Below are 16,066 nucleotides of genomic sequence, written 5' to 3' on the forward strand. Positions count from 1 at the left end.
GGGATAATTAAATTGTTAATTATTTTCGCGTCATTTTTTTTTTTATTAATATTGAGCTTGAAGGCATGGTTTCATTTAAAAACTTGCTGAGCATCATAAAAAAAAAAACACTAAATAAAAAAAATGGGAGTACGATAGAAGGCACGCGCTGCATTTTACAGCTTTCTGAAAAACAGCTCAACTTCGACGGGTTTTTAAGTTTCGGTTTGCAATCGGAGCGCTTCTCGGCATTGAGGGTACCGCATCTGGTGGAGAAATAGTGCAACCGTCCTCTGCTGCGCTGGCTTCGCACAACGCAGGAGAGGCAGGTTGCACTATTTCTCCACGGGGAGCGTCTACTCACCCGCAAAGCACTAGGGAGAGCTGATTGCTGCAATCTACCGGGTGTCAAAAAATAGCGGCCAGGCTCTTTAAATCGACCGCAAGAATCGATTTCTTAGCCTATCGCATTACGATTTTGTACAGCGTTGCCCACAGGTGGTGTATTTTTTCTATAAAATTTGCGAAGAGCGAACTTACCCGAGGAAAAAGTAAAAAGAGGAAAAAGGCTTAACTCCTATGAAAACGCAGCGAAGCCACCGGTCTTCAAACCATAGGGCGCCATGTGGTTTGAGGACCGGTGGCTTCGCAGCATCTCCATAGGAGTTAAACCTTTTTTGTAAGCAGTGATAGAGTGCAGGCGAGCTGGTAATGAATTGGCAGTTTGTGGGGTCTACAAGATTAAGCCTTTTTCTTTCTTTACTTTCTCCTCAGGTAAGTTCGCTCGTTTCAAATTTTATAGCAAAAATGCACCACCTGTGGCCAACGCTGCTCAAAATCGTAGCGCGATAGGTTAAGAAACCGAATTTTGCAGTCGGTTTAAAGAACCTGGCCGCTATTTGGGAAACGGGGTACATGAGGGACTCGGCGAATGGCAAAGTCGATAATATGATTAAGCCTGAAAGAAAAGTCACCCCTTTGGTGTACCAGCGTGGCAAAGCAGGCGGTAACGCAGAATGTGATCTGTTAGTGAGGACGTGGTCTGAAGCGTCGGCAGAAGTACACGGCTGAGGATTAGCGATCGAACCCCCGCACGCGGCACTTGAAAGAGGTATCTGATGCCGCCACGAGATCGCACGCTTACTTTGTAGAGTCCCATTCGGTCGGTTTAGGACCCAAGAGCACACTTCAAAGTCTTCGTGCGCACGACTACAGCCTCGCAGCCCTGTGTCGTGCACGGTAAGAGCGTTAGCAGTCCGTTGCTGTTTTACTTGCGGGTGCCATCTTCTGCGGTGGCTATGTAAATGCGACCTTTTCAGAGCCTGCTGCAGTGTGAGACGCAGTAGACAGAGCGTGCGGAAACCACAGCATTTGAAACCAGTATTACCAACTATTTTTCGCAGGAATCTCTACAGCCACCCTCGAAACACGATAAACATGTCCCTACATTTGCCGCAAAAGACCCTACGCGAGTCCCTACAGATAGAAAATATACATGGATCATAAAAACAACGCGCAAGATTCAAACGCACGACTGCTTCGTTTTGGAATTTCTTCAGTTTCGTTTTCTAACAGCGTGTGTAATATGTATTCAATTTGACATTTTAATAACCTGTCTGCTAATGCACTGAGTGAAAAAAAAGGCAAGTAAACCACAAGTTTAGCGATTACTTATAAATAAACGAGAGAAATAAATTTTACAAGGAGCTTCATACATGTAGTAAGGTACGTTGTTGGGGTAGTTGGTTCATCTTAGTTAAACATATATAAAATAGCGCAAAGAAGAAAGGGACACTATGGAACCAGGAGAAGTGCTACCTTTCAACTATTTTTACTCAGGGAAAAGCAAAGCATATATTCACACGCAAAGCGGCACCATATAAAGCTGTGAAGTCGTTATCCGATCATGAAAAAAGTGAAATTTATTTTCAGGAAGCCCAATCGACGTGTCGCTGACACATGCCGTCCGCCTTTTTTTGTTATAAAAGCGCCTCAAAAAGTTCACGAACAACTGTTTCACGGCTTCATGGAAATTAATTTAAGTTTTTGCATGATCGGATAACGCCTTCACAGCTCTATATATAGCTGCTTTGCGTATGTATATATGCTTTGACATTTCCTAAGTAAAATAGTTGAAAGTTGGCGCTTGTCCTGTTTACTTCGTGCCCCTGTCACTTTCTCAGCTATTTTATATAACTAAGCTTCATAGATGACGCGTCTTCATCATTTTCATTATTTCTTTCGTTTATGAGTGAAAGTTTAGCCCACACGTTCGTTCAATCTTCCAAAAACTTTCTAGATACGTTTACAAATAAGAAATCGCCTTTCACTTTTCGTGATGGCATTTACGAAGTAAGTTAAAATGAATTTCACGCATGGGTTGCACCCCACCGCCTGTGAAATCTTGATGCAAAATTATGCCTATTTTAAAATATGAATATGTTGCTTTGCCCCTTTTTAAACTGTGTTAGTAATCAATTCAATTCTAGCTAAACCAAGGCTGTAAAAATTGTTTTAACAAGTGCAATATAAATATGTTTTCCTGCTTTCAATGACAGTGACAGCTTTAGCGGTTGAGTGCCTAAATCCTTCGGGTAGTGTGTCGTCTGGTTGTACTCTCATGCTGATACCCTGTATATATATATATATATATATATATATATATATATATATATATATATATATATATATATATATATATATATATATATAGCCAGGATTTGAACTCTGGGCCTCCCAATGTCCGGTCGGGTGTGCTAACCACTACACTCCGCCAATTTTTGGCGGAGTGTAGTGTAGTGTAGTGGAGTGTAGTATATATATATCTATATATATATAACACGGGCACTTCACACCATCGTACGTGGTCTCCGAGGAGGATATGAACGAATATGTGCAGATGAATGAACCGTACTTTAATCAAATGAATCAAAGAATCAAAGTTTCCAGGAACCCGCCGAAAGCCAAAAATTGGCGGAGTGTAGTGGCAGACTTGTACGTAATCCGTTACAAGTAACGAAATTACTTGTAATCCCTTACATTTATCAGTAATTTTGTAACGGAATAATTACATATTTTCTAGAGTAATTTTAAAGTAATTCCCTTACATTTTTGACGTAACGAATTCCTTGTAATCCGTTACATTTTTTGTCAGAACCAACCCCCCCCCCCCCCCCCCCCGCCCCCATTCTAAATAAAGGTTTTTCTTTTTTTTTTTCATTTTTGTAAAGTCGAGCGCAGTGACACTGTCACGCGAATCGACCAGCGCAAAGGGAGGCTTGGCACTCTTCAGTTCCGCAAAGCCTTTTTTTGCAACACCAAGCCCCTGAATCTATCATTTTTTTAGACCCTAACATCAATGTCAAAAAATCAAAATGAACAATTCACGAAAAAAAAAAGGGCGGGAGGCAAGTTATATCCGATTTTTTTTAGTCCCTTCGTTTTTTCTTTGCGATCGAAGACGGGGAGAGGTGGACGCCAAGTGATTGTGCGCCTCTTCGAGAAACTCGAGGCGGTAAGTGCACTGAAAAGAGTTAACAATGTCCTTCTCTACGACCATTTTCATAACGTCACAACAGGAGACAACGCTCCGTCTACCCTACCCATTTGTGAGTCAGCTTTTTGCGAGCACTTAGAAAATGGTAATAGTCTTCCTTTCTTCTTCCTGTTTTGCCCCAGCAGGACGCATCTTATCTCATGCAGATATTTTTACAAATAGAACATAATGGTGGCTGACGTAGACTTGATATTCTGGGCTTGAGGAGAGAGTGAAATTCGTGACTGGGGCCATAGCGCGGCTTAACTCTACACTTTGCTGCCCGTGGCATCAGTGGGCGTCTATCTGGAAAACACCGGAGTAAACTGCAGTAGGTTCGTGCTCCGTGCGCTTTTGAACGGCACCAAGAAAGGTACACACGGCAAACGTGCGTTTACATTTCCCTGTTTTAACCGACGTTTTAATTAATTGTTGTTATGAGTGCCCTTCTTTTTTTTATTTCTTATATTTATATACTGGAATTTTTTTTTTATTCACCAACGTCTCAAGTGAGGCTCGAACTGTTCAGAACCAAAGGAAGAAGAATATCGAGCCAAACCTTATTTATTATTTAATTATCACCTTACTGTTACAACTATGTTTTGCTATTGATGACTTCTACAGCTTCGCGATTTAGAGAATGGAGAATTTTAGTAGATCGGTCCGATGACTCCAATAACAATATCCGATACTTCGCCGCCGTCTTTGCGTATGCATCATATCGTTATCGGCTACTGTTATCGCGGGTATCGGAGGTATCGGAAGGATCTACTAAATCTCTCGAATACCAGGCAACGGCTGCAACGACGAAGCTTTGCTCTACATTCTAGGTAAATAGTACTTCCCTTGCTTCGCTGAAAAAGCTCAATGCAGAGCATGAAGCATTCACGAGGAACAATTTGGCACTCCCATCCAGTGCCTCAGCTCAAATGGTGTTCAGCATAGCAGTCGACATATTGAGTAAGAGATAATGCAAAATGTCTGACGAGACATTCGAGAGCCAGCTGTTGCTCAAAATACTCAAGGTCATTAAATGGAACAGGTTGCAACAATAAGAACTTGAATTCCCTTTGTTTCTTACTTCAGGACAATAATGTTAAAAGTAACGCCACGAAAGTAACGAATTACTTCTTGGGGTAACGGTCAGTTACTTTCACGGGAGGGTAATTGTAATTGTAATAAATTACAATTTTGCCTTGAGTAATTGTAAATGTAATTCCTTACTATTTTTCAGTAACGTGTACAAGTCTGTGTAGTGGTTAGCACACCCGACCGGACATTGGGAGCCCCAGAGTTCAAATCCTGGCTCCGCCAATTTTTGGCTTTCGGCGGGTTCCTGGAAACTTTGATTCTTTAATTCATTTGATTAAAGTACGGTTCATTCATCTGCACATATTCGTTCATATATATATATATATATATATCAGGGTGTCGAACCGGAACCGAACCGAACACCGGAACCGAACCGGTATTTTTTCCGGAACTGAACCCGAACCCGAACCGTTATATTGTTATTGCGATGAACCCGAACCGGAACTGAACCGGAAAACAAATAACGGTTACCGGCTCATGTCAAAACGGTTCGGCCACGCGCTGTTGACAATGAACGTGCTATCAATGCCATTTGTTTTTATAAGTGCGTCAACTGACACACACATCGCATACATAATTTTCTTCTCCACTCAGTCTTAGGAATATAAACGCTGCATCCATGAATCTTGACAAACGCTGCATCCATGAATCTTGACATAGGAACCAGTATTGCGCCGGTCGCGGCTTGCACGGAAGAAAAAGAATTGGAAGGCTGTGCAAAAAAAAAAAAAAATCGCGTCACAGGATTTCATTTTCCTACAATCTCGTAAATCCTAAATGCTGCTGTGTGCTCATTTCATAACACGTTTCTAGAACGCGCGAGTTCTTGAAGCTTGCTTCCATCGGAATGAGAAAAGAAAAGGCTGTGGAGTTTGATAATAATGCATCCGGTTTCGTATAGGCACTTAGAAGCTAACATATTTGTGAGACAGCGAACTCTTCTATTTTAATATTTATCCTATTACGTCCTTCTGGCGTTGCGTTCGGTGAAGTGTTTTTCATATTCCGTATCTTGTTTAATGAAAACTTCTTTAAGGGTCTAATTTGAGTACCGAAGGCTAGTTCAAATAAAGAAAGCTGTATTTTCTCCCCACTGTTCCTTCAATTGCTTACACGCCGAGGTGGTGGGATAGTTAGCGAGTTTTACTTGTAAGTGGGTTTGTAAGGAGGTCGCGGATTTTACAGCTACTGCGTCGGACCCAATTAGATGAAGTCCGAATGCGTAAACGTCGGTGAGGCAACCTTTGAGTGCACATAAAGAAACCATTCCTGGTAGAAATCCCTGAGCCTTACACTACGATGTATCCCGTTTCGTATGGGCTGATTTCAGATGTTTTATTTGTAATTTATTTTGATGTTGCAATTTGTCATTTATAATTTCCGAACAGGTTCACGAACCGGTTCAGCGCCCCGAACCGGTTCGCGAACCGGTTCGCGGATCGAATTAATCGAACCGGAACTGAACCGGAACAAAATTAATTTACCTGAACCTGAACCGTAACCGAACCCGTATTTTTTTCGGTTCGACACACTGATATATATATATATATATATATATATATATATATATATATATATATATATATATATATATATATATAGATTAGCGTGGATTGGTACGCGCAGTATTGAATGCATTAAATATCTTCTGAAAATTGTATTTTTTAAATATTTTTCTTCCTGTTACGTAGAGTCGGATTTGAGAATTACTTTCATGTGTAACACGAAATTTTATTTGGCTAGTTGGTTAACACTTGAGATTAATAAAATAGCGCAAACTTGATCAAAACGAAGAGTCACACATACGATAGTATGTGTGCCTATTCGTCTTTGGTCAGTTTGCGCTATTTTATTAATGACTTTCATGTGATCGATGTAGACTTCGTTTTAGCTTGGATCATTAATTTTCTAGGGTGCTTTTATTATAGCGTTTCCTCATTTTGCTGCGTTGGGACTGTGGGTTGTAGTTCCGCTCCTGAACCCATCTCAAGGAGTTCTCAGTATTTATAAAAAAATATTAAAAAGAAAATTGGTGCGTTAATCGCGCGCCCGACACTGTGTTGAAAATAAAATTGAATTGAATTGAAAAAAAACTTTTAGCTTTTAAAACAATACTTGGGCGCAACTGAAAAAAAAAAACAGTTACGGGTACTACCCCTAAACAATTTAATTTTAAGCGTACACTTGCAAGTTCGTTCAGTGGATACGTCACGAAGAAAGCAGATGGGCGTCTTTTTGCCTGTAGGGCTAGCACGAGAAAGGTAGGAAATGTAATATACAGACGGCAACGCGATTCACTCCAATATTTTCGCGTTCAAGCTGCGCCACGCGTCCATCTGACAGCCGCTGGTGTCTTCTTTTTATTGTTTGAGACAGACGTTTAAGTTATAAGCTTACATTGTACAGTTGAATTTCTGTGCTTTGCTTTTACGTAGTAACACGACTTCCTAAGGGCCTCGGCGGAAGCGTGATAATATCTTACCCATCTGTAGTGGCAAGCACGCGTTTCTACCCATCTGGGTAGAAATGCGTGCCGCGATAGCGGCGCCCTATGAGGAACAGTGAAGCTTGATGGAAGCGTAGGTGCGGCGCCAATGGATTTTTTTTTTTTTTTTAAATAACACAGGTGATGGCGAGTTCATACTAACAAGGTTCAAGTTCAGAAAACACGTTAGCTGTCGTCCTAAAATAATTCCTAAAAATGAAAAAAGAAATGCCAGTAACTGTAAAAGTTCTTTCATTTTCTAGTAAAAATGACGGGGCTTGCCTACGTCTCTACTGGGGCAAAATATTGCAAAACGTCCCTAGGTTTAGGGGCATATCCCTACAGTTGGTAACACCGATTGGAACGCGGCAGCATCGTAGAGAGCCAGATTACAGAGAGCTTCCAGCTGCACGATCGGGGTCACGTGACTTATACGCCGCGTTTCCAATGCCAGCCGCCAGGAAGTGGCAAAATTGGGTTGCTCGTCTGCAAGCCTCTCCGCTTTTCCGTCTGCTTTCTCGCTCGCCATGCGATTACGCTGCGCATGCGCACTTGAGGCCAATCTGCGCAGGAGGCGTTCGCTAGAACAGTTTCTTTTGTTTCGTTACTGTTTTTTTTGTTTGTTTTTTTTGTTTTTTTTTTTAGGAAATAACATTACGATTACAAATATTCACACTTTCCATGTACTGCAGAAAAATGTAGTTCGCATTTTGAGCAATGCCAAGTCACAAATATTCGAAAAAATAATACATCGTTGCAATTTCAATTTGTTTTTATTATTGCAATCGTTATTAACGTTCGAAACAGCTTTGAGTAATCCGAACGGTAATTTCATCACTCTTTCTTCTTTTTACTTAAGAAGTCGTTTCTATTCCATACGCCATGCCTGTACCTTTACGGTACCCCACACGAGAACGAACTATGGAAAGAAGTAAGATGCTTAGGTATCAGCTCCCCAGAAGACTCAATTTTATTTTGTCACTAGGAATTGACATTGAAAGTGTCGGAAATGTAAAATATACACGCTCGTTGCTGGTCTCGTCAAGCTAATTATATCTTCTTTTTTTTTTTTTACTATGGATACAAAACATTTTAGTTCTTTTTTTAATGTGTGTGTGTGTGTGTGAGAGAGAGAGAGTGAAGTGCTGCACTGTTGTTGCTGTAGGGGGAAGGGGGGACTCCGTCAAGCAGTTCTTGTACTGCTTTTTCCCCCTCTTACCTCTCGTCTTGAATGAAGACAATCAAATAAATTAAAATGATTTGAACTGAATTGAAATTGCAAACGGGATGTGATGGTTTGAGATTGAGCCTCTGGTCAATTTAGACTTCCTACAGCACCGACCAGAACCCTGGCGCCAGCTCGCTGCAAAACAGAACAAAACACTCGAAATGACTCGACCCGTTACGGCAAAGGGAGCACGTTTAACGTAGTGTAGGCTTTCCTCTGCTTTTCTGTCGCTCTCTCTCGCGCCTTTTCTGTGGAGAAGCCTGGAGCGCGCATGTTCGACGGAGCAGAGCGCCGCTGTATGTCTGAACACGTGCTGTTTTGCACCTTCCGGGAGTGACACTGAGTCACTCGAGGGAGGGATTCGGCTGGCACTGGTATCCAATCAGTGCCAGCCAAAAGGAATTTATTCTAAAAACTTTCCAGGCAAGAAAGATGGTCCTTGGAATATATGTTGACTTTACAAAAGCTGTCAACCTGTGAAACCACGACATCTTACTGTATAAGCTCGAATCATTAGGTGTTCGTGGAAAGGCGCTAGCGTTATTTCAATCATACCTAAACAACCGATGTCAGTATGTTTCTGTAGTTGGATCCCACTCAGATGTCAGACCACTCCTTCCTGGAGTGCCGCAGGGAAGTATCCTCGGTCCATTTCTTTTCAATGCCTTTATTAATGACAAAGTTCAAATCAGTGAAGTCGCCGAATTCATAATTTACGCCGACGACACAAGCATCTTTTTTTTTTACGGGTGGAAGATATGATGATATTATAAACGTTGCTAACAATACTTTGGCTATGTTTGAAATGTGAGTAATGATAAATTCCATGGTAATTAACAGTTCTAAAACAAAAGCTTTTCCGGTCAAACAGCAAAATCGCATCAATCACAGCGCCATTATTATACAACTCTACTAATATTGAATTCGTAACATCGTTTAAACCTCTGGGAATAACAGTCTCTGAACACATGACGTGGGAGCACCATATAAATTTAGTTTGTACAATACTCGCACGTGCTGTTGGGGTCGTTCAGCGTCACAGACTTATACTTCCCACCAAGGTAAAACTGTTGCTGTACAACTCTTTGCTTTATTCACGTATCAGCTACGGGTACCTTGTTTGAGGGACGACAGGTCTAACCAACTTAGAAAAAAATACACCGACTACAAAAGAAAATGATGCGCGCTCTTTGCAACTCCCCTTACCAGTCTCATTCTTTACCGATCTTTCGAAAGCTTTCCGTAATAAAAATTTTTCAATTTATACGATTACAGGCTAAGTCTCAGCTATATGTGTGATATGAAAAGAGGCACTTTAAACTTGACCTCACTTGCGTTCCTGACTAAAAACACGAAAGCCTATGAAACGCGCTGCAGAGACTACTGGAAGGTTGAAAAATGCAGAACCGACTATGGAACCCAGATGATGAAATATCTACTCCCAAAGTTACTTAACGGTCATATTCAACAAGAGACTAACCTACGCAACATTTCCGCGAGAAGACTGCGCTTAACTCTTGTATAATTTTGCTTCGTCCTTGTCCTTGTTTTTGATATTGCTTCCTTTCGCCTTTTTCCGTGACTGACGATTTATGTCTGAAGAGTGATTCTTTTCTTCTTAACTCCGCGTGTGCTTATTTTATGTTGTATTTACTACCCATTGCATTTAGACATTTTTTCGCGTTTATTGTGCTAGCTTTTTATATCTGACGTTTAGTGGTTCGCTTTTTTTCTATATCTTTTTTTTTTTTTTACTTTCCCGGCATTGGCTTTGCGGCATTCTTTTTATACCTGTGTTTTTTTTGGACATGCTACGCATTTATAGCGCATATTTTAATTTTTTCCGTGACTCTTTATATTTATGCTCTTTACAACTCTTTTTTAGATGTTATAGGACTTTTTAGAAAGTGGACGTAGCAATTTTTTTCGCTTTTGGCACTTTGTGTTTCTTAGTGTTTTTGTTATCATGAATTTTTTGTGTCTGTGATTGCCCTGCGAATTTTAGGTCACCAATGACCTAGTGTGATAACCTTGTAGGATGGCTCCTATGTTTCTGCATTTCTGCATCAGTGACTCGATATTTGCTCCTTATGTACACTAACAAAAACGTTTTTGGCAACCACTGTCTGTAAGGGGTCGAGGACACGTCAAAATTAAGCTGCTCTATAGCAGCTTTTTTCCTCGGTCTCCCCCATTTTTGATGGAAATAAAGGCAATTTGAATTTCAATTTGAGGAGACGAGCGCTGCGTCACCGATCAGCTGGCAGTCCGTCTTCCGTTGCAGGGCGCCTAACCAGATATGTTTAAGTGGAAGCCATATAACATATTCCATGTTAAAACTGTCGGTGATGTGGCACTGAAAAAGGTGAAGCGTCGTGCTTCACCTTTTTCAAAGTGAAGAACGACGCTTCAAGGTGAAGCACGACGAAAAAGAAGTCTGCGTTTCACAGCGAAGACTTTTTTTTTTTCTCAGATTTAAGCATGTTATTTGCCTTGCCATTCGTCGAGCTAATCCAAACCAAATTTGGCGTTCTTGTTTGGACAGCCTAAGGTCAGTCTGCCTTTGAGGTGCGGCGATACTCGTTTACGCTGTAGATGAAATTCAACCGGTGCGGTACGACCGCTAGCCTGGGTGTCTTTAACCTGCATCACGCGGTAGTTACGGACGACCGCACGCCGGTACGATTGCTTATCCAGATCGAATGGAGAAGGAATCAACTCTCCCAAATGCTTTGCGCGTGAATAGACTCTCCAGAATCCTTAGGCCGCGGTCAGAGAGCTATTACATCGTCCATACTTAGGTAAAAATTCAATTACTGTAATTGAATTGGTTTTCTTGGTAATTTGTCATTGTAATAAATTACTTTTGGCTAAAAGGAATTGCAATTGTAATTTAATTACTTTCTAGCGCTAGTAATTGCAAAATTTCAGACACAATTACAATTACTTTTGCGAAACTTTGCGGCGCCGACGGAACCTCTCTGAGAGGCTCAGCGCTCGCACAAGCGGCCTAGCTCCGGTGAAATACTCACACGCAGACACAAACTCACACACGCGCACAGCATAAATAACGTCGCACTGTTTATTGTTTTGTTGCTTACACTGCGGGCTGAGAGACAATCCTCTTTGGAGCCTACCTCAACGCCGCCGTGTAGCGCCGTCTGCGGTGCGAGCAGAAATCAATAGCGTAAACATACCAAACTATTGAAAGAAACAAAATTAAGCTTCAGCTTTCAGCCGAGGTTGGGAATTTTAATTGTCTATGAAGTTATTTTTCTTTCTTTTTTTGCCAGATTTTTACGTCCCTCTTCCAGTACTGTCGCATATGTGTATCTTCGTATCATTTTCAAGTTTATTTCATGTTGGTTTTACTTCTGATATTATTTGCATAAGCACTTTGGAGACTGACCTCGCACCTGTGAATATTGCCCCAATGATTCGGGTACCCCGATTCGCTACTTATATATTTCTGAGCCATTATAATTTCAACTCGATGTAGATAATTTACAATACCATGATGTTTGGATGTGTATATGGTCGTATTAGCGCGTGTGGATTTTACTTTTATATTAACACTTGTAAAATATTCCTATATGACTCACATTTTTATTTGCCTGGCTAACTGAAGTCTGTTAACCTATTTTTTTTTATCCACCTGGCCTCTTGCAGCATATCAACTAATTAATTATTATTTATTAAAAATATAAGAACGTAGTACTTCATTTCCCCATACCATCAAGTTAAATCATGAATTTAACAAAATTCGTAAAAAAAAAGAAAGTACAATACGTGAACATTGGAGTAAGGAATAAATAGATACATTGCATTCTATACAACTCGTTTAAAGGCATATGGCCCAAGTCGGATCGCTCTCATAAATAAGTAATTGTAAAGTAATTTAATTACTTTTTAAAAGTAATTTGTAATTGTAAATAATTGCCTTTCACATAGTAGTAATCGTTGTTGAAGTTAAACTACTTTTGAAGCAAAGTAATCGTAATTGTAATTAAATTACATTTTGGAAGTAATTTACCTATGTATGATGATCGTACTAAAGGCAGTCTGCTGACACTGTCTCAAGAGTGTACTCCTCATTGTATGACGTCACTTTGGTCACACGAAGACTGCATGCAAGCACGTTCGAAGCATGTATGAAACAGACATACTTCGAAGATGCTGGAGGCTTGTCTCCAGATGATTCTGTTAGCGTGTCTGCGACGAACACAGCGTCTTGTGTCTAGTCTATGAGCGGTATGGCGGTGGCTTAAAAGTGCATGTTGGAAGCGAAATGCCCGCGGCCTGCTCTTGACGGTCGCTGTTCTTTACCCCCTCCCAGACGCCCCGGTGTGCAAGCAGGACTCCCCGGTGGTATACGTGGGCTCCCGCAGCGACGAGGTGCAAGTGGTGTGCGAGGTTCTCTCGCACCCGGACCTGGTCACCTTCCACTGGAGCTTCAACGGCACCGGCGGTCCCCGCGTGCTCCACTCCGGCTTCAGCGGGGACAGGGCCACACTGTCGAGCGTCATGCGCTACACCCCACTCTCGGACATCGACTTCGGGACACTGCTCTGCCTGGCCAACAACAGCGTCGGCTACCAGAGCAAACCATGCGTGTTCCACATTGTGCAAGCCAGTAAGTGAGAGCCTCTCATCCTGGGGTGTGTGCGAGGGTTATGGGGGCATTTTCTTTCCCCGAATAGCCGTCTGACGTTTTGAATGACCGAGGGTACTGACAACGATTACCATACATACTGTGGGAACCACGTGTTCCCCATCTCCCTATCTAGGCCTAGCACATGCAGGTCGTGGGGACCGCGATGGCGGCGGCTTGCCGGGTACGAGGCGACGGCACATTCCTCGAAGAGGGCGGTGCCTCCCTCGACCTTTTGGATGAATCTGCTACTGGCACACTCTGGGGAACGATTTTGGACGCGACACATCTGCGGGCTAAGCCACATTACCTAACCGAAGCGCCTTCATTTCCCGCAGGCTATATAAACCGGCCCCGAAACCCCCGGGGGAGGGGGGGGAGGCGGCGGGGAGCCGGGGACTTTCTCTGTGGGGGAGGCTCTGGTACTCATACCTTTCTTTTTGCTGCTTCCCCCTTCCCACGAATTTGCCTAGTACTGTAGCGTGTGCCCCTCCAGGTGAATCTTTTTGATACGACAGCGCCGACCTTTTTCAATCTTTTCTTTCATCTGTTTAGCCGACGAGCAAAGTGTTATGGCGTATTCGCCAATAAACGCGTCACTCTACGGGCCCACAGACCTTCTGTGTTTCTATATGGTACCCCCTTCAAAGAGGAAACCCACAATGCAGACAATGACACACCCTAGGCGACCCTCCTTGAGAATCAAGATGCACCCATACAACTCCCAGGAGACCTCGCAGCGAGGGGGATTGTGGAGCTGTTCCGATGCACGCTCGTGCCGACTCGAACGCTTGTTATATCCTGGTGGCGGCACGATTCATTCCCTGCTAATATTAGGAGCTCGGAACGCACAAAGTCGAAAGCGAATAGAAGAGGAGCTCATCCCATATTCTGTTTTGCTTTCCTTCTGCCTCGTCTGCTTTCTGAAATCACAAATTGTTGAATCAACGTCAACTTCGTCTTCGATTCTTGGAACGGAACGTCATAATGCGTCAAGCATGCGCCGGAGACGATACATATTTCCGGAAAGGTCTATTGAAAGCGGCTCTAAAGCTCTGGCCTAAAGTGTTGCTGTTGCTTCAATGCCAGCACCCAAATCGTGCCGGAACCTTTTTTACAAAAACTATACCCCGTTTTACTTCATGCGCGAGCTAAAGGGGTCCCATGAAACGATTTCCCTACTTCTTCCTCCTTAGCTTTAATTCTCAACTCAAATTCGAATTGTGAAATTACGTCGTCGTGACATACTTCGGCACCGGTGCGATGACTCCTAGCTTCCACCGTACTTTTTATGCACACCATAGAACTTGTCATCCGCCAGTGACGATAAGTTCCGTCAGGGCACTTATTGGTCACGAACGCGAATCCAAATATTCGTCGACGGATTGATTGTTGACGAGCGCATAGGTCCGACTGACGCAGTTCTCGTGTCCAACGCGTGAGCTGGGCTCGGCTGACGTCAGGTTGGCACCACTGACGCGCTTTGGGAACCGCGGATGTATCAAAGTGAAAAGGAGGAGAGCTTTCGAAGGAAAGAAGGTACAAAATAGTCCGCTATGGTTTTCAAATGTTCGTACCGAAAAGCTGGCTTTTCATTTTCTACCCTCTTCCTTTTGGCCATCTAAACGATGTGCGATTAGTAAAGCCCCAATTTAAAATCATTTATCCCAGCCCCAAATTCGTTTCATGGCCCCTTTAAGCAGAAGCTGCAAGCACGGGCATGTTTCCCTGGGCGGTGATCGCACTGCACGAGCGCGCGTGCTTGACAGGGGACTTTTAAGCTGAGCCAAAACTACAAGCGCGACCCCCGCGCCTCTGGGTTTGAGACAAGCACTTCTAGCGCGAGTGATTGTACTACACTGTAATTGTACTGCGAAAGAACACTTCAAAGCAGCGACCTCGAACTCTCGCGCTTGTGGCATTGGCTGCAGTCTCAGCTTAGGGGTGAATGGAGCTATGAACGGAGTATAGACAATTGCGAGCATGGCGCCCCAATTGGTGCCCCGGTGCCCCTAGGGTGCCTTCATGTGCGCTTTGCTTAGGGTGGTGGCATCTCGCCATTTTGTCCCACACGTTAAATTTGTATTTTTTGTTCAGAAGCGCGTGAGAGAGCGTGTCCCTGCACGCGTTTGTGGCGCTGACTGTGCTATGGCGACATTTTGTTTTCGTTGATTTCTTTGTATTTTACCCGTGAGCGCGTGCTGTCGGCATCGGGTACTACAAAGGGTGGCATCACCCTAAACAGAAGGACATTGAGGCACCCTAGGTGCTTCATGAGTGCAAGCACGTGCAGCTTGCGTGTGAACATAGCTTTGGCCAGCTTGCAACTGCGCGGGCTCGTCCCCACGATCGGAGACACGGCTCCTGTTGCGCTCGCACTTGAAGTGAGACGAAGTAAAAACCGTTCAACCTAATACTTTACCAGGGGAATACATTCCACTCCGCTCATTTGCATTAGACAGAACGCCTATACTTTGCCGAATCCAGCCCTGACAGAGGAGAGGTCTGCGTTAGTCCACGCGCATGTGCACGTGGATGTTCCTGGCGGCCGAGGCGGTGCCGTCTCCGATTCCACCTAAAGCCCCTTCATGTTTCAAAAGTAGCGCAAGGTGCGTCGATGCACGAGGCACGTGCAACGTGCAACCCTTGGGAAGATCATGGCGGCACAGCGCAGCAAAGCATATGGCGCAGCACTGAGCTAGATTTTAGACGCCATGTTCTTCCAGAAGTGGCGCGCGGCACGTGTCTCGAGCACTTCCACAACAATGAATTTGGTATGTAAAAGAACCATCATCATTATCATCATTTAGCGCTCGATAGCCGAGACCTCCCCGACGATAGATGGCTCTTGCGAGGCCCAGAAAACCTGTCCGCGCCGAGGCTAATGTATTTTCGAGGAATGGAATGTATTCCCCCTAGTAAAAGTATTTGGTTCAACTAGGAAGAACGGGGAGAGGAAAAATATCCTCCCCTCTCACCCCGCCCGTCGTCTGCTCCGCCGAGTGGGCCGCCAGACTTGTACGTAACGCGTCACAAGTAATGAATTACTTGTAATCGATTACATTTTACTGTAATTTCGTAGCGCTTCAATTACTT

At 43.3% G+C, this 16,066-nt stretch overlaps 1 protein-coding gene across 1 annotated transcript in view; it reads left to right on the top strand.

The window, feature by feature from the left end:
- LOC8053396 (hemicentin-2) overlaps positions 1 to 16,066 on the top strand; it is a 300,603-nt gene that overhangs the window by 248,347 nt on the left and 36,190 nt on the right. The window contains exon 7 of the mRNA XM_040504191.2: positions 12,656 to 12,952. Coding sequence (XP_040360125.1) covers positions 12,656 to 12,952 — 297 coding nt within the window. The remainder of the gene's footprint in view (positions 1 to 12,655; positions 12,953 to 16,066) is intronic.

Source organism: Ixodes scapularis, unplaced genomic scaffold (genome assembly GCF_016920785.2).
Source record: "Ixodes scapularis isolate PalLabHiFi unplaced genomic scaffold, ASM1692078v2 PGA_scaffold9__187_contigs__length_104089568, whole genome shotgun sequence".
NCBI classification, from domain to species: domain Eukaryota; kingdom Metazoa; phylum Arthropoda; class Arachnida; order Ixodida; family Ixodidae; genus Ixodes; species Ixodes scapularis.